The sequence below is a fragment of the Protopterus annectens genome, chromosome 12.part0, assembly GCF_019279795.1.
Source record: "Protopterus annectens isolate FY-2018-M chromosome 12.part0, PAN1.0, whole genome shotgun sequence".
Classification (NCBI taxonomy): Eukaryota; Metazoa; Chordata; order Ceratodontiformes; family Protopteridae; genus Protopterus; species Protopterus annectens.
This window is the reverse complement of record NC_056746.1, coordinates 260436437-260462503: the sequence shown is the minus strand read 5'-3', so window position 1 is coordinate 260462503 and position 26067 is coordinate 260436437. Positions and strand designations below refer to the sequence as shown.

Here is a 26067-nt window from a genome sequence, read left to right as displayed (position 1 = left end):
AGAAAAGCTGGATTAAAAAAATTATGAAACTTTTTTTCATGCATCATTTTTTTCTGGCTCCACCCCCTCCCTCTCATCGGTGTATATCCTTATTTGATACTTTCATTCCTATCTGCTGAAAGCATCAGAAGACACCAGGACAGAGAGATATAAGCCAGGGACAGTCTTTAACATTTATCCTGTAGAAATTTTGGAGATTTTTTTTCATCCTGCTAGCTATCATCTGTACATTAGTCAGCAGACAATTTTACTTTTGCACACCAATAACGTGTGCAGCTGAGCAAAGTGCTTGGCATTTTCCAGTGGCAGTGGTTAACACTGAACAGCCTGCCTGTCCCTGTAGGAGTGGTTACTGCCTAGAAGCTGTAGTTTTATTGGCCATTTTGGGTCAATTCTAAACTCCTTGATCTCTCTCTCTTAAAACCTGGCTGCCTCGTGGTTTTGGCATCTTTCCAGGCTTGCTAGTTGTTGCTGAAACACCTAGCAAGGGGAGAAAACGCTGAGAGAAGAAAAGGAGCCACTTTTGTGATTTTAAGTATTTTCTTCTGATTTTTTGTTAAGTTTTACTGCTTTGCCGTCTACTTTTTGGCATTTTCTGGCTTGCTAAAGTTTATATCTGTAACAGTAACAGTACTTGGGAACACATCTAGAGCCTGTTTACTGCATTTCCTGTGTTGCACTTAATTTAAAATCGTTTTTTTCTATAAAAACTGCATTTTACCTGATTTTGGCCTAGCACTCAAGTGTGGTGTCATTTATTGCACTGTTGTGAATATTTTGCTGCTTGTGTATCTCTGCTACCTTTAAACTACAACAAAAAAGAAAAAAAAATCTTGCTTTTTTCCCCACTTTCTGAAAGTTAAGTAAGTTCAGTTACAGATTTACTGTTCTGAACTGTTTGAAAGTTTCTAGAAAGCCAGTGCTTGCTTGGGCTAAAGGGGGAAGTCTCTGTGTTCACCAGTGGCAGTGGTTAACACTGAACAGCCTGCCTGTCCCTGTAGGAGTGGTTACTGCCTAGAAGCTGTAGTTTTATTGGCCATTTTGGGTCAATTCTAAACTCCTTGATCTCTCTCTCTTAAAACCCTACAACTCTCTTTTTGCGCGTTTTTGCGCACTGAGCAGCGCCGCCTAAACAGGTTTGAACTATTCCAGGCTCCACAAAGTCTGCTCTTCACTTTTTCCCTTAGAACTGTTCAAACTCTCAAAGTAATCACTCTATTCTCTTTCTAAAGCCCTGCACTTGCTCAGCTCTTATAAGGAAACACTAACTAACTAAAGCACATATCACCCTCCTTGACTTCTCATAAGGATTAGGCTCCCGATTGGTCCTTCCTGATCAAGTGAAAAATCAGTTCCCTATACTAATCTGGTATATCCAAGGGTCAGTTTCAGGGTTACTCTCCAGTCCAGCTGGTGAATCTGGGAATTTTGAGGCAATGTTACAATTGCCTTATGTACACAGACAACCCTCTCCTCCTTCCAACAAACTCTAATACATGTGAGAGATGCAGTTACACAGCCAAACTGGAGGCAGAGCTCTCTCAACCCAAGACTGGCACAGTCAGTCAGGAGGAGAAGGTAACCACCCGCACCACAAATCCAGTCTCACACAGACCTATTGCATCTGCATACCCAACACATAAACACACAAAAACATACTCGGAGGCTCTAAATAAAAATCTGCCTAAACAGCAAAGACCTCCTAAGCAGATATCCATGCAACAGCCACCCCTTAACAATACCCACGAATCACATATCTCACAAAATCAGTGTGCCTCACAGTCACAGCCCTTAAGGCCAAACAACACACCAAATACACTTGTTATAGGGGACTCTATTGCCCGGCACACTGACGTCCCGCTCACCAGACTGAACAAGGAGAAGGTCACTGTAAGCTGCCTGTCGGGGCCAGGATCCGCCACATAACGCAAGCACTCAGGTCACTCCAAAGCAAGTACAAGTATGACTCCGTCATTGTCCATGCTGGTGTGAATGACCTGAGACGTACCTCCCTGGACTACATGAAAAGAGACATAGAGGAGCTCTCTGATCATGTAGCCCAGGCTGGTATGACCCTGACCTTGAGTAGCATCTTGCCATCACCAAGAATGATGCCACAGTATAAAGACAAAATGATCAGTTTCAACAATTGGCTAAAGTATTGGTGTCATTCAAAGGGGATCCAGTGTCTGTCAGCCTGGGATGACATGCTCAACAAGCCACGTTGCTTCGCTAGGGACGGCTTGCACCTGTCACCCTTAGGCTTTTGTATACTGGCCATGGCTCTTGCCACCCCCATAGTGCCTTTTTTAGGCAAGGCTCAAAGGACAAACCCACCTCCATAGACAACCCAATGATAAAGAAACTAAAGGTAATGCTATTCAATGCCAGAAGTCTAAACCTCAAGATGCACGCACTCGAGGATCTCCTCAGTATGGAGAAAATCAATGTCTGTGCAATAACAGAAACCTGGTTCAAGGCTCCTGAGAGAACCCCAGCACTACCAGGTTATAACTCATACCATGCATTTCGGCCCCAAAACTCAGACCGAAGCACAAAAGGAGGGGGAGTATCTATATTCATCAAAGATACCTACACCTCCAGGTTAGTGGCACTGCACAAAACATCGGAAACCATCCATGTGCAACTAACAGCGGGGAAAACTGCCTTTCAGTTTGTAGCCTGCTACAGAACACCCTCCCTATTACAGGAACCCCACTTGGCATTCCTGAGAACACTGGAGAATATGAAGGTCTCTCCAAACACTATGTTATTGGGTGACATCAACTACCCAAACATTGACTGGGAAAACTACTCAAGCCCAAACACCCTCGCCCAACGGTTCCTTGAATTTATAAACTTTAACGCAATGGAACAACTGGTCACCACTCCCACAAGAGGGAACAACATATTGGAACTGGTCATCACCAACATGGGGACTCTATGTTCCACACCAGAGGTAAACCCCTCATTGGTAAGATCAGACCATGAACAAATTTCCCTGGACATCCATATCCTGTCCCCACCCCCAGCCAAGGAAATCACTGTAAAGAATTTCTCAAAAGCCAATTTTGCACTTCTCAAGACTGAGGTGGAATCCTTCAAAGCCCCCAGGCCAGAGGATAATACAGCCCAATCCGCAGAATCCTTTACAGATGCATTCTATGAGCACCTGCAGGAATGCATGGATCGTGCTATCCCAAATAAAATGAAGCCTCACTCCTCCAAAAACAGGAAACCTGTCTGGTGGACCCCAGCCATAAATAAGCTATACAACAGAAGGAGGAAGCTACCACATGACAGAGCAAAATCCCAAAAAGGGAAGGCATCTCTGATTAGTATTAGCAAGAAACTTCGATCCCTCATAAAATCATCAAAGGCCAGTTTTGAAAGAATTGCCCTAGACACTAAAGATAATCACAAGGCCTTCTTTAGTTATGTCAGGAATATGGGTGGAAATTCCCAGATATGCTCTGAATTGTTGCATAATGGTACAAAATATACCTAACCTACAGACATAGCCAACATCCTGGCAGACAAATTCAGCGCAAGCTTCTCCCCCCCCCAAAGGAGCAAATGCCTATCCCAACTGAATGTAACCTCCCTGACATCACAGATGCACAGATGAAAGCTGCCCTCTCCAAAGCAAAAAACACAGCATCTATGGGAACGGACGGTGTCCCAGGCTGTGTCTTACACGAGCTCCAAGAAGAACTGAACCCTCACATTTAAGTCACTGTTCAAACTTGGCCTTACTACAGGATATGTACCCAAAGAATGGCGTACAGCTACAGTGGTCCCACTCCACAAAGGTGGTGCCACAATGGACCCCGGGAACTATCGCCCCATAAGCCTGACTAGTCTGGTCTGTAAAGCTATGGAGCGTATTATCATGGAACTTATAAACAAAGACATTGGGAGCCTCCAGACACTGGACCCTACCCAATTCGGCTTTAAGGGCAGATCTTGCCTCTTAAACCTAGTTGATTTCTTTGAAACAGTTACCAAAGCCATAGATGAGGGCAAGATAGCCCACACAGCCTACCTGGACCTCGCAAAACCCTTTGACACAATACCCCACTCGGGCATCATAAATAAGCTTACCAGCTTAAATATCAACCCCTATATCACAAGATGGGTTGCAAACTGGCTCAGGGATAGAACCCACATTGTCAGAATCACAGGTGCCATGTCCGAATCCAAACCAGTTACAAGTGGCATCCCGCGGGGCTCAGTTCTGGGACCTCTCTTGTTCGGTATATACTTCTCTGAGGTTCAGGCTAACACGGGGGATTATGGCTGACAAAGTTCGCAGATGACTGCAAACTGGGGGCCATAATCGACTCTCCAGCTGACACAAGCATCCTCCAAAAGGGTCTCACAGAGACGGATGCTTGGTGCCAGAGCCACGGCCTCAAGCTAAATGCTAAAAAGTGCATAGTCATCCCCTTTGGGAAAAACAAGGTGCCCACAAATTACCACATAGGTGGTAATCCATTAAGTATGGAAGAAGTAATTAGAGATTTGGGGACCAATGTAGATAGTAATCTCTCCTTTGATAATCACGTTGCCAAAGTGGTTAGAAAGTCCTTCTATATAGCCCACCTTATCACGAAAGGGTTTGCATCTAGATCAAGAGAGGTCATTGTGCCCCTCTACTCGTCACTCATCAGGCCCATAATTGAATACAATGCCCCTTTTGGGATGTACCTTACCCGACACCTGCAGCAACTGGAAAGACCCCAAAAGTACCTCACCAAGAGGATCATGGGCTACAAACAGATGTCCTTTGCAGCTCGACTAAAGAAACTCCAGCTCTATTCAGTTGCTTACCGCCTACTCAGAGGCGATCTATGCCTGACGTACAAAGCCATGTCAAACCCAGAATTAATGGAAATGCTCTACCTCAAAAAATCCAAGTCCCTTAGAGCTACACGCTCCAAGGACTTAAACCTCAGCACAAAAATAAATAGGACATGCTGGAGGGACAGATTCATTTCCCAGAGGCTCCCCTCACTCTGGAATAGAATCCCAGTTCATGTTAGACATAGCCCCTCTTCAAGCGAAATCTGGACGCGTGGATGGGAAATCGCAAATTCACCCTGGGATCTCTTCTGTGTCCCTGCTAGACAGAGGCACAGTAAACTAATCTTAAAGGGTACCTTCTGCGACCTACTTTACAGAGACACAGTAGGCTAATCTAATAGGGAGGCGGAAGCCAAATACACTCTGGCTAGGCTTATAAATGCCCTAGGGCAGATAGCCTAGTATCTACCTATGAACCAAGGCAGTGTTGTTGCAGTGGAAGTTTAACTCTTTTTCTTTTTTGTGAGTAAGATGACTTTGGCTGTGTTAACTACCATACCTCACCAGCTTGGTCATCTGGAGCATAGTTAGGGAATCATCTGTCTACACTGTGAAGCCACAAAGTATGTGACATTTGTGTGCAACTACTATAGTGCCTTCAACCAGATGATAAATTTGTCTTGCATAGCATAGGGGAGGTGTACATTGTGAAGTTAAGGTAAGGGAAGAGAGACTGAAATTGCTGAAACAATTTCATGATTTAAAAAAAAATAAACAAAAAAGTATATTGTTTTCATTATCCTGGCAAGTTGCAGTGTTATTTATTTTTGTTTGATTTTTGCTTAGAAGCACCCCATTATCCAAGAACACAGGAACAGTAGCAGACCTAAACAGGAAGATGGATCATCCAACTGTGTACCTCGACCTACGAAATGCACAGCCAACAGGAAGATCTGTCTCATTCAAGCAGCCTCAGGAAAAAATTAGATTTACAGAGACCAAAAAACACAGGTTTGTGACTTTTTTCCCAGTTTAAGATGCTGAGTCTATTGTAAATAAAAAGGTTTTCTAATGATTTTTCTAATTTTACTGCACTTACCAAAACCCATTTCATGGATATAATTGAGTTAGCTAAACAGAATTCCAACATATTCAGCTCACCAAGCACATTTATCCTGTTAAGGCCTGCAGGGTATGTCCCAGGATTACATGCGTGTAAGACTGTGAAAACATCTTGGAAGGGACTCACAGAATGCTGTAGCTCTGAATTGTAACCAAATAAACAAATTTACCTTGACAGTGCCTGTAAAGTCTACCAAGGGTTTTCAGTCTATCCATCTCCCAGCACATTCTTGTAAAAGTTTGCAAGTGTCTTAGAACTCTTGTCATAGTAATGCACTGTTAAAATACTTCAAACTGTAGGTTTGTATTGTAAGTAATCTCAGCCGTCTGTGTAGCCCTCCATTAAAAGATGTGCTCATTTATATATTTGTATGTGTGTGTATATACGTATATATATATATATATATATATATATATATATATATATATATATATATATATATATATATATATATATATATATATATATATATATATATATATATATATATATATACACACACACACACACACACAAATATGTTTATATATATATATATATATATATATATATATATATATATATAAATATACACACACACACACACACACAAATATGTGTATATATATATATATATATATATATATATATATATATATATATATATATACACATACTTACACTTGTATGTAACAGTGCATTTTTATAAGCCTGCTCACCTGTCTCTTTGACTTTACAGAAATTGCATATATGTGTAGCTCTATTACTGTATATAATTCTTGCATATTCTCAGCAATTTTATAATTCCGTATACTTTACTTCTTGCAGTATATTTGTGTACTTGTCAAACTTTTAATGTTCTCCCAGGCTGAGACTGAAATTGTTTATTTTTTATCAGTGCTGTACTCTGATAAGTTTAAATAAAGAAAACTGTTTTGCTTTTGATATAACAGATTGACTGGCCCACCTTGGATTTCATACTTTAGAACTTCTACTATGTTTGGATCTTATGATGTCAATAGATGCAGTCTCATGACTTCAGCTCAATACATGTAGCCATAAGGAGGTCCACATCTCCTTCAGACTGAGGGATATTTAATCTTGCAGTTCCCGTTTTTTATACATCATTTGATAAGTAATGAAGCATTTTTCTTGTTTTCTTGTCCAACTGGTCCAGTGTTTTCTGGGGCTAGTCAGTCACACCAGAGCTGCAAGTTAGAACGAGAGAAGCAAATTGACTTATAGCTTGAACTGAGGGTATTCCTAGATGTCAAGGGAGGTTTCAGTATTAGCTTTAATTTTCTGAAGTATTCCTTACCAAGCTTTGTTCTTGTTCGTGTTTTATTGCTAACCCTTCATTTATTCCCAGATATTTATACACACCCTCCTGTTCAAGTTCCTTTATATCAACTTCCTCTTCCGTGTTGATATGCTCTTGGTGCTGTAGCTTTCCTGTGAAAAATGCTGCCCTTTCTATTTACCAAGACCAAGTATCATTCTTATATCAAGTGAAGAAAGTTTTAACCATTTGAAGTTGTGTTTTCAAATGCTTATTTATATGAGTTTTAAATAATCGACAAACAGATGAGATGTCTTTGAATTAGGTTGATTTCTGGAAGTTAAACTGTAACCACAGCCTAGTCTGTTAAGTAAACAGTTAAATGGGTTAAGCAGAAGACAAAACAGCAGTTGTGACAAAGAATCGTCCTATAATAGCCTCCTTTGGATTTTTATCCTTGAGATAAATTCCCCTTTATCATGGCTGAGCTGTAAAGAGGTTTGCCACTGTTTCATGGTCACCTCAATAACTAATCACCATAGGGTATATTTTATACATGTGAAAGCATTCTATAATCCATAAATGTGGGTGCTATCATATGCTGTTTTGTACTCAATCCATACCATGCTTAGATTATACCCCTTTTTACAGCTATCATGGCATTATGTACAAATACGTGGTCTTTTGTTCCATATGACTTACTTACATAACTTTTTGTTCTACTGCCATGATTAAAAATCTTTTAAGTGACTATACACTACATGAATTCTGGCGTATAATTTATATATAGTCAGAAGGAGGCAAGTCACTGGCCTGTAGTTCTTTGCTTGACTTGGCAGTTCAGTCTTAATGAGGAATATGTTTTTGAAGATTTTCGCCTCACAGTAAGACAGTGACCAGTTCGACTCTCAGCTAGAGCATCTTCTGCGTGGAGACATGCGTGAATGGGAGTACCTTCATTGAAGGTTGTGCGTTAGGGCTGGCAACTCGGCACGTAAAAATCAACTGCCAATCATTAGCGGACCGGAGTTCCGCTGTGGCGACCCCTAACCGGGAAAAGCCGAAAGACACAACAACAAGTTATTACAATAAATAGTTATTGATGGTTCACCTCATTTGTGCTGGCCGGTTGTGTGCTTTTTTTACTATATCTGGACCTGGGGTTTTCTGTTTAGAAGCCTTTCTTAGATGTCTCAATTTCTCTGTTATTTCATAGTTTCACATCCTCTGTGTCAGAATATTTTACTCGTTTTTTTACCTCTTCTATCCATTCAGCATATTCTTGTCCAAGTGAGTCTTCATAAATATAGCTCCAATGTATATATACATAGCTCCTCTTTCTTAAGTGGTGGTGGTGTTACTTTTGATTTGTTTCCTGGTGTTGTTTAAAATCTTTTTGGGTCATCAGTGATGTACTTTTTTATCTATATACCTTCTTAAGATTTTCTGTTTTTGCTGATAATTATAGTTTATCTTTGGATGTAGTGTATGATAAATCCTGATCTGTGTTGATATTGTGTATTGCTTTACTGCAGTTATCTTTCTAAGAATTGTTAATCATTTCCCTTTTCTGTAGTTTTATAGTGATGGTCCATGTCTTAGTTGATTTGTAGTTTTTCCTTTTCACTGCTTCTATGGTGGCATTGCAGCTGTTTTCTCTCCTTTGTTACTTTGTGTTTTTTGGTAACAACTACTCTGTTTTAATTTAGTTGCACAGTAGTATATTCTGTTTATTTTTGTTGTAATACGTGAATCTCTTTTTAATAGTACCAATTACTGTGTTAATCTGTCTTGCCAGTTTTCTAACATTTAGGGTTTTTGTAGTCTTTGTTTCATCTGTCTTAATGTATGTCCATTTTTATAAAATCAGGCAGGTCTTTCCATAGTTAATTTTCTTCTAAATGAAGAGCATCATCTTTGCTCTTTTTTTCCCCTTGCTGTGCAAGTCTAACTGGACTTTCATGCAAGTCTTCTGCAGAAGGTTTAAGTCTTTTACTCATTGACATATCCTCTGTACACATAGCCTGGATCATCTGTTGCATCATCTTCTGGGGATTCATTGAGTCATTATATTGTGATATTGCCTGCAGTGGAGTCTCTGCACTAAATAATTCAGTTCTCAGTTGGTCTGTCACTTCCATTTCCGTTTTTGCTTTACTGCCTTACTAAATGTTTTGCTTTCCAGTACATTCCTCTTTAGTTTTCATACTTTTTCCTCTAAATTTTACCATGTCTGGATGTCTTTGTATATTTGTTTGAATATCTTTGGAGCTGCAGTGGTTTTATTGGCTATCCAGCTTTCTTTTCTGCATAAATATTACACCATATCAGATTTGCTTTTTTCCATGTCCAGAATAATTGTTGGTCTGTTTAAGGACTTGCATCTAAAATGCTGCCTTCTGTTTCTCAAACTTCCTCCCTTCTTTTCATTATCTAACCTTTCTACTTTCATTTATAACCTTTTGCTTGAAGTTATGCATATTCATCTTAACTGTGTAGCTCTAAAATATTCGTTCAAATAAGGTAATCCTGAACCAGCTTCTTCCATTGAGATAATCAGCTTATGGGACCAACAAAAAACACAACAACCAAATGGAGCTCACCAAAAACAATTTATCTGAAGAAAAAATGACCAGGGAACTCCAAACTATGAAAACTGCAATTTATTGAGACACAACAAAGCCTTCAAGACGTACTCTTTTAACAGCAAAGTTGTATTTAAATACTGTATCAATTAGGCAGTTAATAGGTAAACAATTAAATAAACATATCAGAATGAAGATGATCGAGAGGAAAACATTAATATTCTAATATTTAAATGACCTTTTACTTAAGTGTTATACCTGTCTGGTTATATTATTTTCTGAATTTGGATATGTGAATTGTTATACACGGAGTACATTCTTTTGATTAGGATAATGTAATTATAGTTTGTAACATTTTCACATATTTTTGTATTCTACACACTTGTCTTATTTGATTTTTTAAAGTGCTCGAACTTAGTAATTAAATATAATTGAAATTTATTCTATTTTTTCTGTTGATGCAGTTTTTTCATCTTGAGTTGTTTTTCTACTTTATCACAACTATTCATGGTATAATTAATATGTTCATTTAACACTTGTGATTTTATTCATCTTTAGAATATCTTATTTTTACTTTCTGCTACAGTGCAAGGTGAGTTCCACCCTTGTGTACAACTTTTTTCTTTCTTAATATTTATTTTTAAAAGTTTTAGTCAATGTTATTGTTTTTCTTTTTGAACCTGTATCTACTAGAAAATTGTATTGAATTCTACAGTGTATAGACTAACTAGAAGATATGTATTCTGTATCTTACTGTATATATACTATTATACTATCTGTTATTGTATATTGCTTGTATTTCTATGGAGCTTTTCTCCCCAGGCCTCTGCTGAAAATGGGCTTCTGGCCCAGTCGGACTTTCCCAGTAAACAAATGGAAAGAAAGAAAGAAATACAACAGAGAAATGAAGAATTAAATTTCACAAGCGTCCATATTCTATCTTAATTTCAGGATCAAACTTTAAAAGAATAAAATATGACCCAATTAGTATTTTTCTAATAAATTCTGTACTTTTAAACAACTGTTCTGTTTGGTGTAATTGTAATTTTTTTCTCATCTTAATAACATTTAATTCATTATAATAAACAGTCTTTACAGATTCATCATTCGAGAGAGTATGTGTGTTCTGGTTTACTATTGTTGTGTTAACTTTTACCTTAAATGAAGACAAGACAGATTTTCCTCTCTTTCAGTGGTATTTATTACACACGTGTGGGAGCCTCATGGAAAGTACCAGGGAGACTCTCATAACAAAGGAATGCTTAAGCTTATATACTGGTAATACTGTTGACAATACAAAAATATAAGCTAGACCAATTAAATCAGTACAAAAGACAATTAACCAATCAGTGGTTTACCCGTAGGCTTAAAGTAGTTCACATTACTACATCTCTACGCAGAAAAAGAAAATCGGATGCACTTCCATATAAGGCACATTTCCTGCTTTCAAGCAGGCTCTTGTTTTTAAGTTCGTTTTCACTATTCACAGTTTACTCAAAGTTCTCAGTATAAAGTCCATCTTAATGCAAGCAGATTGTCTTATACTCAATTTCCTTAAACACATGCTTTGGCCGTTCATATTCTACACTATGAAAATGTTGAAACTTAAAACAGTTTTCAACAAAATTACCAACTTCTTTCTCTGACTTTAGTAATACCAAATTACCAAAAATGTAGGAATTGGTAACCACTGCAGTTGACATTCGAACACTGGAAGTTCCAGTGTCAAAAGTCCATGTTACTGTTAATGTTTTTGCAGGGGGCCAAGCCCCCATGCATCCCCCATGTGGGGGGCTGTGCCTCCTACACCCCCTGCATATTGTGTATCAACTCCGAGACCACACTACAGTGAGGAAAGGGGAACATTTCCCAATCTGCACTGTACCGTGATCTCAATTTGAAAACATCAGTTTCATATTAGCGAATGTGTACTCACTTTCCCTAATATGAAATTATATATTTTCAGTTAGACATCACAGGAGTTGGTAGAACGCACATTCGACCAACTCATTTTCGTCAAACTGCATTTTGACATTTTGATTGTAAACCGTCTGTTCTTCCAGTTTTTACTAACAACTTTTCTACCTATTGCTAGAATATTCCAAAGAAGATATTGTGATTTTGGAATAACATGAGGAATTTGAGCATTAAATAATACAAAAGATTTAGTTCATTTAAACTTGTCTGATCACAATGCTTGCATGAAAATATTTATATTTTCCCAGTAAGAATCTAGACCATTACAATTAAAATTCATATGTAACCAATCTACTTTTAAATTGTATTTGCATCTCCAGCATTTAATATCTTCTTTCTTATACATAACTTCAGAGGTTATGTTGTCCCTATCTCGCCTTCCTTCTTGTTGGTTGGGATCGACTCCGACTCGGCTGTATTCTAAAGCTCGAGAGCATCCGCTGGCTAGAGGCTAGACCTTATCCCGTCATGCCTAGCGGTAGTTACCTGGATCTCATTTGCCACTTGAAGCTTCGAGATTGCTGGAAACTGGCTCAGGCTAAGTTTTGTTTTTCTTATTATAGTCTCTGTTTAAATCGTAAAATCTTTAAGGAAGTCTTTACTATAGTTTAGTAGTAATTTGTTCTAGGATCCCCATCTCTGTTTTTTGGTTGTGGTTGCTGTTTAGGCTGTCATTTTTTCTTCAGGCCTATCCCCCCTTATGAATCTGTTTTTAGAGGATTCATACTTGCTTTTAGCCTGCTTCAATTTGAGGGTTTCCTCTTTTTCCCTCCTTCTCCCTTTTCTGCTTAAGGAGTTAGGCATTTAAGTTAGAGGCTCTCCTCGGTTGGGGGAGATGTAGTTAACTTAGAGGCTCTCCCCTTCTGTTATTTCCGTTACTTTCTTTATGAAAAAAAATATATGTGTATGTATGTATGTATATATGTATATATATATATATATATATATATATATAGATATAGATATATATATATATATATATATATATATATATATATATATAAAACTATTTAGATGTAGTGTTGCTGTTATAGAGTGGTATACTTCTTTCTTGACACCTATAGCTATAGTAGTGCTGTGCTTGTTGCTGTTTGTGCTTATCAACAATGTCAAAAGAAGCGCCCAAAGAATCCAAGCCTTCTGGATTCAAAAAGTGTGACTCTTGCTCCCAGAAAGTGTCTCTGACTGACAGACAATACTATCTGTGTTTATTGCCTGGGAGTGGGGCAGCTGCAGGACTCGTGTTTCATTTGTTATGCTTTCAGCGCCAGAGTCCTGCAGGAGGGCAAAAACAAACTTATATTGAGATGCTTATTAAAAGGGCCCTTTGACACACCAGTGGAAGGGAATCAGGCAAGAAAACCAGAAAAATCCTCCCAACCGGCATCTCCGTCAGTTCCGCCCTCGGAGCCGTTGAAGCAGAAAGACAAATCCTCCAGTTCGTCAGATCCAAAACCTCTCCTGTGGTTGCGTCATTGCCTCGGAACCATCTAGGTGTCACAAAAGAACTAGGTATCCTTCTTTGGAACCGGTGCGGTCTGCTCCACAGTCACCACTTCTCCAGTCTGTGGCAGCCCTTCACCGATCGTCAACCCACTCATTTCGGTCGTCCGGGAGCCTTTCAGTTGATGATGTGGCGAGGCTACTGAAGACACCAGCTGTCGCCAAAATCTTATCAAGCTCAGCCCATATGGATGTGGAGCTGACTGTTCAACCCCCTCTGGATCGTCTATTCCTCTTTTGACTCACTTGACCTTGGAGGCAGAGTGCATGGAAGTCATTGTGGTGGAACCGTCGGTTCTGAAAACCTCCGGTCTCTCGATTCCAACATCTGCTCCGATCTCCACGATACCTCCTTCTATCGAGGGATTTGGGAGCCGACACCCCATCGTCAGCTCTGAGGGGGGGAGCGGCATTGGACCCTTGTCCTACCCCACTCTCCCTGTTGGAGCTTCTGCGCATGTGAGTTCAGTTCCCACATCGGCCTCGGAGCTATCGCCCTCGGAACGGGAGACGTCTCTTGATTCTTTGGAGTCGGGACCCTCTCGGACCAGGATCGTGGTGTCTTCGAGGTGATGGAGTGTGCTGTCCTCTCAGCTTCTCTCTCAGCTTCAGCTACTCCATCCGCTGCGGAGCCAGTGTCTTTCCTATCACCACCCCTCTATTCTAAGTGTAGGGAACCAATGCCCCATTACACCCCACTTCGTGACCCCCCCTCTCTTCCAAAACCTCCCCAGGGCACCCCCCTGAGGAGGTCCCTCAGAAGAGGACATGTAAGAGGAAGCATGTGGACTCCCCTGAGTCCCTGACATTGGACACGTACTTGGAGGACTTAAAAGGGTCCCCACAGTCCCCCTCTGAGGATGTGTCACTCTCGGACATCCTGGAAATCCTCAAGGAGAGGGGTGGCTGGAAGTCCCTTTCCCCTTCAGAAGACGAGTCCGTGTACCTGGACGCATTCGGTTCCCGACCCTCCACCTCTTGGGTGTCTCCACCCTTTGACCCGCTGCTAGGGGTACTAAGTCGAAAGGCATGGATCTCTCCGGAATCGATGGAACCAGTTCTGCGGAGGCCCAATAAGTTCATGACTGCACCAGATGACAAAACATTTCCTGACCAAGGGCGTGCCAGTTGATACTATGGTGGTGGCGGTGGCCACTAAGAAGGAATTAGCAGAGACTTCTATTTCTGTCCATCTGCCGAACAAAGAGTTCCATACAATGGACAGATACGTGTCTTTTCTTCAGTGGCCTTTACTCTCAGGTCACTGAATTATTTATCCCATTTCACCGGTCTTCAGAGGGATCTCTTGAAAGAGCTAGAAGATATCTTACAGGATCCTACAGCTGTGGGAGCTGCAGATAGAACTGCTTCTCAGCTTGCGACCTTATCTTCGGTAGTTAATTCCTCCATGCGGCTTATTTTCTATGCAGCCGATGGAGCGAGCAGGGCTGCAGGCATAGAAGTTGCCTTACGGAGACATTCCTGGATGCATCTTTGTCAATTTGCAGAGCCCTTCAAGTCCTCCTTTACTAAAACCCCTTTTGATGGCTTGTCGTTGTTTGGGCCTAAGGTAAAAGAGACTCTAACTAGGTGCGAGCAGGATGGCAAGACTCTCTGTGCCGTGGGAGTCCGTTTTTCCACGCCTTCTATACCTTATCCCATAGGTCAAAAAGGCAGAAAAAAATGTGGTTTCGGAAATCTCAGGGAGTTTCGCCTGGCACACGTGGTGATTTTTTCCCCGGGGCAGAGGGGGGAATAATAATGGGAGACACCACCCTCGCGACAGAGAGGGTCTGCAGAGTCAGGGCGACAGAGATGCGTTTTCTGGTAGGCCCTTCCAGTGCTCCTGAAAGGGGGCTCACTAGTCCACCTCTGGAGGCAGTCTGGGGAAAATTATCAGTGTACCCAGAAGCCTGGCAAAATATCACAGAAGACACTTGGGTACAGTTGATCATATCCAGGGGATACAGTATTCCTTTCTCCATGCCACCTCTCCCCAGAAAACAAAAATCTATCCCAGATGTGCCACCCAATCTAAGGGAACAGGCAACCCTAGAAGTTCAAAGGTTGCTAAGAAAACAAGTCATCCAAGACGTCCCCACAGACCAAATTGGGTCTGGAACTTACTCGAGGTTCTTTTTAGTACCAAAGAAAACAGGGGACTGGAGGCCCAGTTTGGACCTCAGCAGACTCAACAAGTCTGTCAAGAAGACAAAGTTCCAGATGGTGAGACTGCAGTCCATACTTCCCTTCCTAGGAAAGGACAATTGAATGTGCTCCATCGATCTCCAGGATGCGTAGTACCATATCAAGATGGACAGGCAATCCAGGAGATTTCTGCGCTTCTGGCTGGGAGCCATTCACTACCAGTTAAGAGCTCTGCCCTTTAGCCTCACCACAGCCCCCAAGGTGTTCACCAAATGCATGACATTAGTCACGGCTCATCTGAGGCATCTAGGATTCCAGGTGTTTCCATATATGGACGACTGGCTCCTTACCGTCACCACCGAGCATCAACTAACCGAGACAAGGGACACATAATCCGCCTCTTTTCTCAGCTAGGCATCACTATAAACTACAAAAATTCTGCCTTGTTGCCCTGTCAATATATTGCATTTATAGGGGCATATCTGGTTACCAAAGACATGATAGCAAAATTGCCTCAGGAGAGGGTGTCGACCATTGAACAACAGGTTGCAATTTTAATCGGGAGAAAAAAGACTCGAGTACGATTTGTTCTAAAAGTCCTGGGCTCAATGGCGGCAGCAGTATTGCTAGTTCCCTTGGCGTGCTTCCACATGAGGCTATTACAGTGGCTCATGTTTGCTCAGTGGTCCATGCAAGATCTATAGACCAAACCAAATACCCGCAAAGGAGACGGTGCACGGATTAAACCAATTGTGAAACCCAAAAGAAAATATCCAGCACCAGGAGAAGTTGCAAATAATCTTTAAATATGTTTATTAGGGCAAACCCAAAACATCCATAAGCAGCAAACTGGTTTCAGCTGAGTAATAGCCTTCCTCAGTGCATTAATGTAAATAGACACTTCCACATGCTTACATAAGAAGAAAATCAGAGGAATTGATTGCAATCTTCCATTAATGGTTTAAACAATTAAGCAAATTAACTTGACTCATTCAGGCCAGGACTAAATAGTGCACCTAGCCTAATAATCCATCCTGACTCTTTTTGGTTTAAAATAGAATGCCATCCTGATTTACATGTTTTATTGCATTCAGTTCTGTCAATTATAGTAAATGTGAACTTGGCAGTTTTGTGTTTCAAAATATGTTTGTATAGTGCATTGGATAATCTATTATTCTTAATGTCACTTAGATTTAAACTGATTCTAAATCTAAAAGGTCTGGATGTTTGCCCTACATAGAATGCAGAGCCAAAACAGGTGGCTAAATAGATTACCCAATCGCTACTACAGTTCCCAAAACATCTAATATCATAAACTCTAGATGTATTTTTGCTGGTAAACTCTTTTGTTTTGACTATATGTTTACAAGCATGGCAATGACCACAGGCTATGCAGCCTGTCAGTCTGTCTCCAAACAATGTGGTTTGTTGTTTGGTCGGCTCAGTGTGATGTTTGTAATGTGTGAAGTATGAATTAATGGTTCTACCTCTCCGATATGAGAATGAGCAACGAGATGCAAGACAGTTGCCTAGTTTTTCCTGGGCCAGCAAAATATCCCAGTGGTTATTAATGATGTTCCTAAACCAATTCATATTGCATCCAAAAGTGGTTACTAGCCTGATGGGTTGTGAGGTTTGTTTTTTGGAATTGGTTTGGTCCCTGTATTGCAGTAGCTGAGTTCTGTCTTGTTTGGTCACCAAAAATTCATGCATGATTCAATAATTCTGCGTAATATCCTCTGTTGAGAAATCTCTGAGTAAGATCATATTGGCAGGGCCCATGAGATTGTTCAGAGGAACAAATCCGTTTAATACGTATATATTGAGATTCGGGAATGTTTTGGATGATGTGGAGTGGGTGATGACTAGAAACATGTAATAGGGTGCTATACTGTGGAAACTTTCTATGTACCTGTGTCTCCAAAGTATGATCCATCTGTCTAGTAATGGAGACATCCATAAAGGTGATATTATGATGTTCAATATTGAGTGCAAATTGGATCCCCCATTTATTTTCATTGAGATATTCTACAAACTCGTTGGCATAGAGTGCATCACTCCGCCACACCATCCAACAATTATCCAGATAGCATCTCCAAATATCTATCTGGTCCAAAAATATGCTGGGATTGTCATCATATATCAATTGTTCCTCCAAATATCCCATAAAAAGGTCAGCATAAATGGGAGCAAAGGATGCTCCCATCACCGTACCTTGAACCTGCCAATGACACCTCCCATTACAATAAAAAACATTTTTGGACAACACATGTTCCGTCAAACAAACTAATAATGTGCTGAAACCAGGAATGTATAAGTCTGATCTATCCAGCTAATATTTGATGGCCTCTAATCCTGCCCAGTGTGGAATGCTGGTGTATAAGGAGGTGATGTCTAATGTACATAGATGCCAACTAGGTTCTAATTGTGTATCCTGGATATGTTAAGAAATTGTATGGTGTCTTTGATTCTATACCTAACCAGAGGTAACAAAAGCTATAAGTATTCAGTTAAAAAAGCTGATAAAGGTTCTGTTAAAGAACCCCTGCCAGATGCTATGGGTCGTCCCGAAGGATTGGTAGAATGTTTGTGTATCTTAGGCAATAAATAAAGATGATGTGGTTGGGGATCAGAAACCTTAAGTTGTTTACACGTTTTTGAACAAATAATCCCTTCCTCCATGGCTAGGTCTAGAAAAGAGTCAATTTCTTTCTTAAAATTGGGAGTTGGATCTATGACCATCTGTATAAAGACGTCTGATAACTGTTTTACTGCCTCGGTCTGATACATGTTCCAGTCCATGACAACTACCGCCCCTCCCTTGTCTGCTGACAGAATTACTAGATCATGTTTCTTGCTAAGATCTTGTAGGGCTAGCTGTTCAGGTCTGGATAAATTAGGCTTTATATGATATATTTCTTGATGAAAATGAAGATCTTTGAGTACACACTCCTTGAACACTGCGATATGTTTGTCCATGGGAGGCATAAAACTAGATTTCCCAAATCAAAAATCAGCAGATCTTTGAGAATCCTGTGTGTCAGAAAGGAATATTTTTAGGTTAAGTAATCTGCAATAATTATTGACATCATCCACCAGGGTATGTTCAGGAACCAAAAAAAGACGGTACAAAGTTGAGACCCTTATTGAGCAATTTTATTTCAATTTCCAACAAGTTGTAGGAGGAGATATTGTGCACATTATCAATATTCAGTGAGGTGTTATCTTCTCTAATAACTGTTGAATGTTGTGTATGCCTTATGTGTTTCCTGCCCCCACCCTATGTTTCTTATGCCTAAAGGGTCTCTATCTGGTTTCCTTTTGGTTGCTTGAGATTCTTGTGTGGATAGAGAATCCAAATCAGTGATAGAAGATGAATCATCCCCTGATGTCCCACTATAACCATGTTCTTTGTTTCTTAGTATAGATCGTGGTCTTTTCTTTCTATTGGTTACCTTGGGACCAAAACCATAGAAGCTTACATTTTTTTGTGTCATAAACGGTTTTACCTTATCGTAATCCATAGTGTCCCTCTGAAATTTTTAAGTTTTCTTCTTAATCAGTTGTCCCTCTAATAATGATGTCTATAGCCAAATTATTTAAATATTTATTAAAAAAGGGCTCTGCCTAATAAACTTTAACCTTCTCACAAAAGTCACTGCTAATTGATAGTTTTTTCATAATACTCAGGGCATCAACAAAAAGCATGGAAGCTTTATGTTGTGCTTGGCTCCAGTCATGGGATAGTTGGTCATCTATCTGGTTCACCAAAGGTTGGATCCGGACTCTAAGGCCTCTTGGTGTGATATCCTTTAGTAGTTTATAAGCCTTATATAATTTAAAGTGCCATATATTGGACCTAAGTGTCCTCATGTTTTTTTGTCATTTTCTGAAATAGGGTACCACAAAGACTGTCCGGATCCTCCCTTCCTAGAGTGGGATTCATTGAATTAGGTTGTGTTAAACCAAAAACTTCTTAATTATCACGATCAGCTGACAGTCCTTCCAATAACTTAGTAAGATCCATATCTAGGCATAGTCCAGATCAATAAGTAAATCTCAAAATGTTCTACAACCGGGCTTACAAAATCAAGGTAATATAGCTAATGATATATAAACTTGTCAAAGGTGTCAAACCACTCTGAAATGGTTTAAATGTCCAAACCAAAAAAAGAAAAAATGTGAAAGACAATATATATTGTTAAAAATGTTACTAAGTGGAATACAATTATAAGGTCCACATATAGAGATCAGGTGTGCCTGGAAAACCACATACTAAGCCACTCAATTGTAAACAGAGATTGGTAGGTGAATATGGTCAAGAGAGGCTATGAATGGCCTATCAGTAATTTAGCCCAATGTCAGCAACAACAATAGATTATGTACGGATGACTGACATTCGTCACTGTCACCCAGTAGTGTATGTTCTTGATTTGTTAGTATGGGGCTCCCAAATATCATGAAGTAAAAAAATAAAATAATGTCTTGTATATGATTAAAGTATATAGATATGTAACAAACATTGAAGGACGGCCAACAATCGTCTCTGCCGCCTATCAAACCCCCTAAAGACCTGAAAATCCAGTGATTTATTGTGTCTGTAAAAACAGATTATTGTCACACCCACTGCAAAGGTGTACTGTTATGAAAAAAGGAGGAGGACTGACCTTTCGTCTCTGTCCACTCAAATCAAAAATAAATGTGCCCTAATTTGGGATAAAAGGTATCACATATATAGATAAGCCCAATATCCACATAATATAATATCATAGGTAACACCCTATGACCAAAATATTTGAATGTTGCCAAGGTATTTTGTTGGACCAAAAATCATCCACCAATAACTCTGAAACGCAACATGTTCCTTCTAAAGTTAATAATGTACACAAAAGCCTAAATCAAACTATAAGAGGACCTTATAAATTCCATATTTAGGGAGCATAAAAATAATAATAAGCCCCCCAAAATTTTCAAAATATTGGTTTGGAATAGAAACATAGAGTAAGATGTCCAATTCCTAGTAAAGGGCTGTATTGTCTGAAATAGCTATGAAAGTTGTATATAATTGTCGTGGTTATAAGAAGCAATAACCACCCTGGTGAACCACAATATGATTAACTAAATCACCCACTCAACTATTATATCCATATAGCATCACCCCACAGCGCGTATGTCAACCAAAAAAGTAGAGCCTCCTAAAAAAGAATTGCTTGTGAAAAAATCACATAGGCCTACTTATCGGTAAATATAAATAATCCCTATCTACCTTAGGCTCCAAAAACATCCACTGTTTAGATATGTTCTGCCTGTAAAGATATAGATGTTAATGTCAGCCATAAAAAGCAAACTTGTCTTGAGAACCAATAGAATCACATGTATAATACACCAAAGCGTAGATGCAAGCATTCACTTTGCTTAGCCCATATAGTTCGAATCATCTTTCAATAGTTAAATTAAATGGCGGTCAAAAAAATGACATTTTTATACTACGAACAAAAGGATATATAGCAAAGTACCAAGCTGTAACTTCTATGAAGTAGTCCAAGCACATTCAAACAGCCATGAACCGGGTAAATGTAATATAATCCCCAGTCCAAGCACTTTCAAGCAGCCATGAATCAGGAACAGTTCTTATATAGTCACCAATCCCTGTGTGCTACTTACAAAATTATAAAGTCCAAAGTTTCCTCCACAGTTGTTCTGCTCCTATATCCGTGTTGATAGTATCTCCCGACCACAAAAACTACTGCTCATGGTTCCCTAACTTATATAAATGACAGAAAGAAAGAAAGAAATGGCGTCCCTGCCAAGATGTTTTGCCCAAGACAATCAGTATGACCAAAATCACCCAAAGTATTTTAAGTTTGTAAGGCCGATAAGGACACCTTCAGTTTATATTCCAATAGTTGTTATATATTTGCAAAAAAAAAAAACAGTTAAACTGTCACAAAGATGTAGGTATATCGTGAAAGGATGAATAAGCAATAAACATCCAAGCGATTAGTAGTGTCCAAAAAACAACTGCCAAAGGATGATTTTATATCACAAAGAAATGTATTTGGACAGTACCTGATCCAAACGACTGCTAATGAGAAAATAATGTCCAAATTTATTGTTGCTTTTTAAAATGAATAAGCTGCCAAACTTGGAACAGGAAAGCTTTGCTTTAAATCCTTAAGTAGTAGACCAAACCAAATAGCTGCGTTTATGCCTGGTAGGATATATACCAAACTTCCAAAAGTAATACAGAATGGCATTAAAGTGGATACCATGTAAAACAGCATCTATCTAAGCTTATGCAAGGGTGAAACGCCACTGATTTGGATCCATCTTCCCCAAGAGTCTCCAGCGTGCGCACACCAAACCAAATACCTGCAAAGGAGACAGGGTGCACAGATTAAACCAATTGCAGAACCCAAAAGAAAATATCCAGCACCAGGAGAAGTTGCAAATAATCTTTAAATATGTTTTATTAGGCCAAACCCAAAACATCCATAAGTAGCAAACCGGTTTCGGCTGAGTAATAGCCTTCTTCAGTGCATTAATGTAAATTGACACTTCCACATGCTTGTATAAGAAAAAAATCAGAGGAATCGATTGCAATCTTCCATTAATGGTTTAAACAATTAAGCAAATTAACTTAACTCATTCAGGCCAGGACTAAGTAGTGCACCTAGCTTAATAATCCATCCTGACTCTTTTTGGTTTAAAATAGAATGCCATCCTGATTTACATGTTTTATTACATTCATTTCTCTCAATTATAGTAAATGTGAACTTTGGCAGTTTTGTGTTTCAAAGTATATAGACTTTTTAACCTTTCAAAAAATGACACACATTATTAAAAGCTATAAAAACAGTATCAAAAAAGTGTTTTGCCCGTTGATAAAGACCATAATAAATCAAACAATATTACTCAATCATGAGAATGTAAACTTATAAAATCATAAACACTACAAAAATATGAACGGATATATGAAATTTTGAGAGTGTATTAAACACTACTAAAAAAATACCTTTGAAATATAGTAGTATTTATACCCGATCTCAAAACTCGTAACCTCATAAGCACCTCAAGTTGGACTCACTATCTAAAATTATATATTAGTTCATATGTTAAACACATAAATACACAAATATATCAGTAGAAACATCAGTTTATGTATGTAGGTAGCCTATGCTACTATAATAAATTAAGTTAGAAATTATTAAATTAGTAAAACTAGAAATGTAGAACATGTATTTTACCTGGCAAGGGCTTTAAGCTTCAGTATACATTTAATAGAAGCGTATTCATTCAGACCAGGGGGTGTATGTGCTGCTGTGCGAATTTGCCACATCAGTTCGCATTCCTCTAGTCTTAATTCCCATGGTCCCCCTCTTCGTTCATGTTCAACTTTTTGTATTATTGTGAATGCAAACGTGTGTGTTGGATTTTCAGCTATATGCTTAGCCAGGGCATTTGTCAAAATTCCCCTTTGGATATTATATTGATGCTCGTATATCCTCTCTTTCAGCTTTCTTTCCGTTTTACCAATGTAAAATGATGGGCAAAATTTGCATAATGCCACATAAACCACTCATTGGGAGTCACAAGTATGTTTACCTCTTATTGTATACTGCCTATTTCTAATAGCAACCTGGTTTCCTAATTTTATGAACTTGCACTGCTGACAGTGTCCACATTTGCCCATACTATTTCTAAATGTATGCATCAGTTCTTGCCTTTCTAAAAGGCTTTTCAAATTTGGTTCTTTTCTATATGTAAAATGTGGTCCTGCCTCTAGTACTTTATTAATCCTATTATCCTCCAGGATTATGGTCCTGTTTTTTTGTATAATTATACATACATACACACACATATATATATATATATATATATATATATATATATATATATATATATATATATAAATCTAATAATGCATATCCTATCAGAGATTTTTTGTTTCAAGAAGGGAGATTTTTTGACTCATCTAACTTTTTTCAGTCCTCATCTAACTTTACGCACATTCCTTACAGAAGTGGTATTGTTTCTCACAGTCCCACTACTCATATGGACACCCACCATATTACGAACAGAAGGGCACTTTCTTCTCAGTTCAACAGTAGCTTTTTTCCCCATTTCAACAGCAACTTTACTTCCAGACATCCCTTGGAAGCAAGTCACCCTTTGAACCACCCTTCAGCCAGACATCCACCCTCCTCCCATTCTCTCAACCACCCTTCTAGCAATAGTTGAGCCAGACCTCACAGAACTTCTGTTGCCGCACCTTTTGTTAACAGGATTCCTGTTTCTACACCTAGTAGTTTACAGGGCTTTAACGGCGTTAGATCTAGGTTTAACATCCATGATCCCCCCTTCCAACCTGCCCCCGCTCTCCTCTTCTTCCTTCTGAGAGGGGCACTCCCACTATTTCTATATCTGAGAGACCCCATCCCCATGTTTCTTCTCCTGTTCCTTCCACGTCTTTTGATTTCCATATTAATTCCAGACCTGCTTTTTTAGATTCTGACCACCCCCCTGTAGAAGCTTTTCATTCCCCTTATCCCAACTTCCACAAGAGAAGAGAAAAAACAGGAGCAGATATCTCAGAAGGCACTATCATAAGGAAAAGAGGTTTGGGAAAAATAGGTTACCAGATTCCACCCAGGCACATTTTGACCAGGAGCAGTTACAAGTAACTGTTCCTAGTTTGTCTTTACTTAAGCATCAAGTGGTTTCAAATGATAATGCTATTTCTACTGTTTTCAACTTATCTGATAAATCTTTATCTGAAGACCATATCAAAGTTTTAGGGAAAGGACATTCGTTTGCTCCAGCGCAAAGAGCAAAACTTCCAGATTTACTGATGGACTTAAGACTTTTTGCCAGGAAATTGAATTTACAGGTTTTACTTAGTGACATTGACTCTAGGCATTTTGTTACTGATTCTCAACAAGATGCCTCATCTATTACTATTAACATGTCTACTCCTCAGTTTGTTAGTGTGAATAATTGTGAGGAGAATGCCACTCCTGAGAGTTCTAATGTTCTCAGTGATGTTAATCATCCTGCGAGTTCTAATGCCAGTAGAAATATTGATTGTTCTGTTTTACGTAAAAAGAGTTTATTTAACCCACCCCTACACAACACTGCCTCTGCCTTCATTAGAGTTTGTGAAAATGATATTAGACATCTAATTAACTCGGAATGTCATGACAAATGGTTCAGTCTTAATCATAAGGAAAGAGTAGCACTTATGGACTTAGTTAATGATGACAATTTGAGGATTATGAAGGCAGATAAAGGAACTGGGGTTGTTCTTATGCGTCAGGATGAATACATTGCCAAGATTGAAAATACCTTGTTTAATGATGACTTTTACGAGAAAGTTTCTCTAGACACTGTACATACTAGTTTTGCATACATTGATAAAGTACTTAATTCTTTAGTCAGAAACCATGATATATCTTATGAAGATTTTATTTTTATGCACACCCCCCATCCATGTTTAGGGAAACTTTTTGGAATTCCCAAAATACACAAAAATATTTGTAATCCTCCTTTTAGATTAATTATTTCTAACAACAAGACTAAAACAGAAAGTATAGCCCAATATATTGATTTTGTTTTGAACCCCATAGCTCAGTCTAATCCTTTCTATATCAAAGATTCTTGGAATTTTTTGAATAAATTACATGATTCTGGTTTTAATGGTATTGGCAAGACTTTAGTTACTCTTGATGATGTAGTTTTTTATACTAGCATCCCTCTTCTGGAAGGCTTAAGTTATGTCATACACTTCCTTCACAAGTTCATGAAGTTTCGTAAATCTAGAATTGACACTTTACACACCCTCATGTCTTTAGTTTTAGATAATATTTTTTTTAATTTTAATAATAACATTTTCAAACAAGTAAGGGGTGTAGCCATGGGCACAAAAATGGCCCCAGCATTCGCTAATGTATTAAGTGAATGGGAATTAGATACCCTTGTGCACCTCCCGGGTTTTGAACTCACAGAGCACTATTGTCGCTTTATTGACGACATCTTTTTTGCATGGAAAGGCACAGACAAACAACTTGAGTTATTTATAAATTCCTTGTCTGAGAGTATTGGGTTCCTTCAATTTGTTTTGGCAGGTAAAGGTTCCACTGTATCTTTTTTAGATACCACCTTATCTATTGAAAAATCCACTAGTGATCTCTCTTCTAACATATTTAGGAAGGAAACATATAGAAACAGCTATTTGGACTACAAATGTCAGCACCCTTGGTTCATGAAAAGAAACGTTGTAAAAGGACAGTTTCTCTGACTGTCTAGATTAATCAGTAATTACACTGTTTTTGAGAAGGAGTGTGATGTTTTGGCTTCACTTTTTATGCAAAAGAATTATCCTTTTCACCTAGTTGACAATATTAGAAATGACATTAAATGTAATAGATACACCAGATTTAGACCTATTTTAAAATATGGTTTTATCCCCAACAAGAATTCTTCCAATGTTGTTGATTGCTGGTCATTTAGTTTTGCATTACCTATTAGCAGGGACATGCAGAGCATTAGAAGCATTTTGACTAATAATTGGAGAATACTGTCTAGTGATAACTCAACTTAGAGATGTTATGGGGTCCACTCCTAAGTTTTCTTTTTAAGGAAAAGATAAATCTTTTTACCCCTTCAAA

General features: G+C 38.9%; 1 protein-coding gene across 1 annotated transcript in view; it reads left to right on the top strand.

Moving 5' to 3' along the window:
* Window positions 1-26067, top strand: part of LOC122816492 (dynein axonemal assembly factor 8-like) — a 3534829-nt gene that overhangs the window by 656658 nt on the left and 2852104 nt on the right. Inside the window, exon 6 of the mRNA XM_044089323.1 lies at window positions 5653-5817. Coding sequence (XP_043945258.1) covers window positions 5653-5817 — 165 coding nt within the window. The remainder of the gene's footprint in view (window positions 1-5652; window positions 5818-26067) is intronic.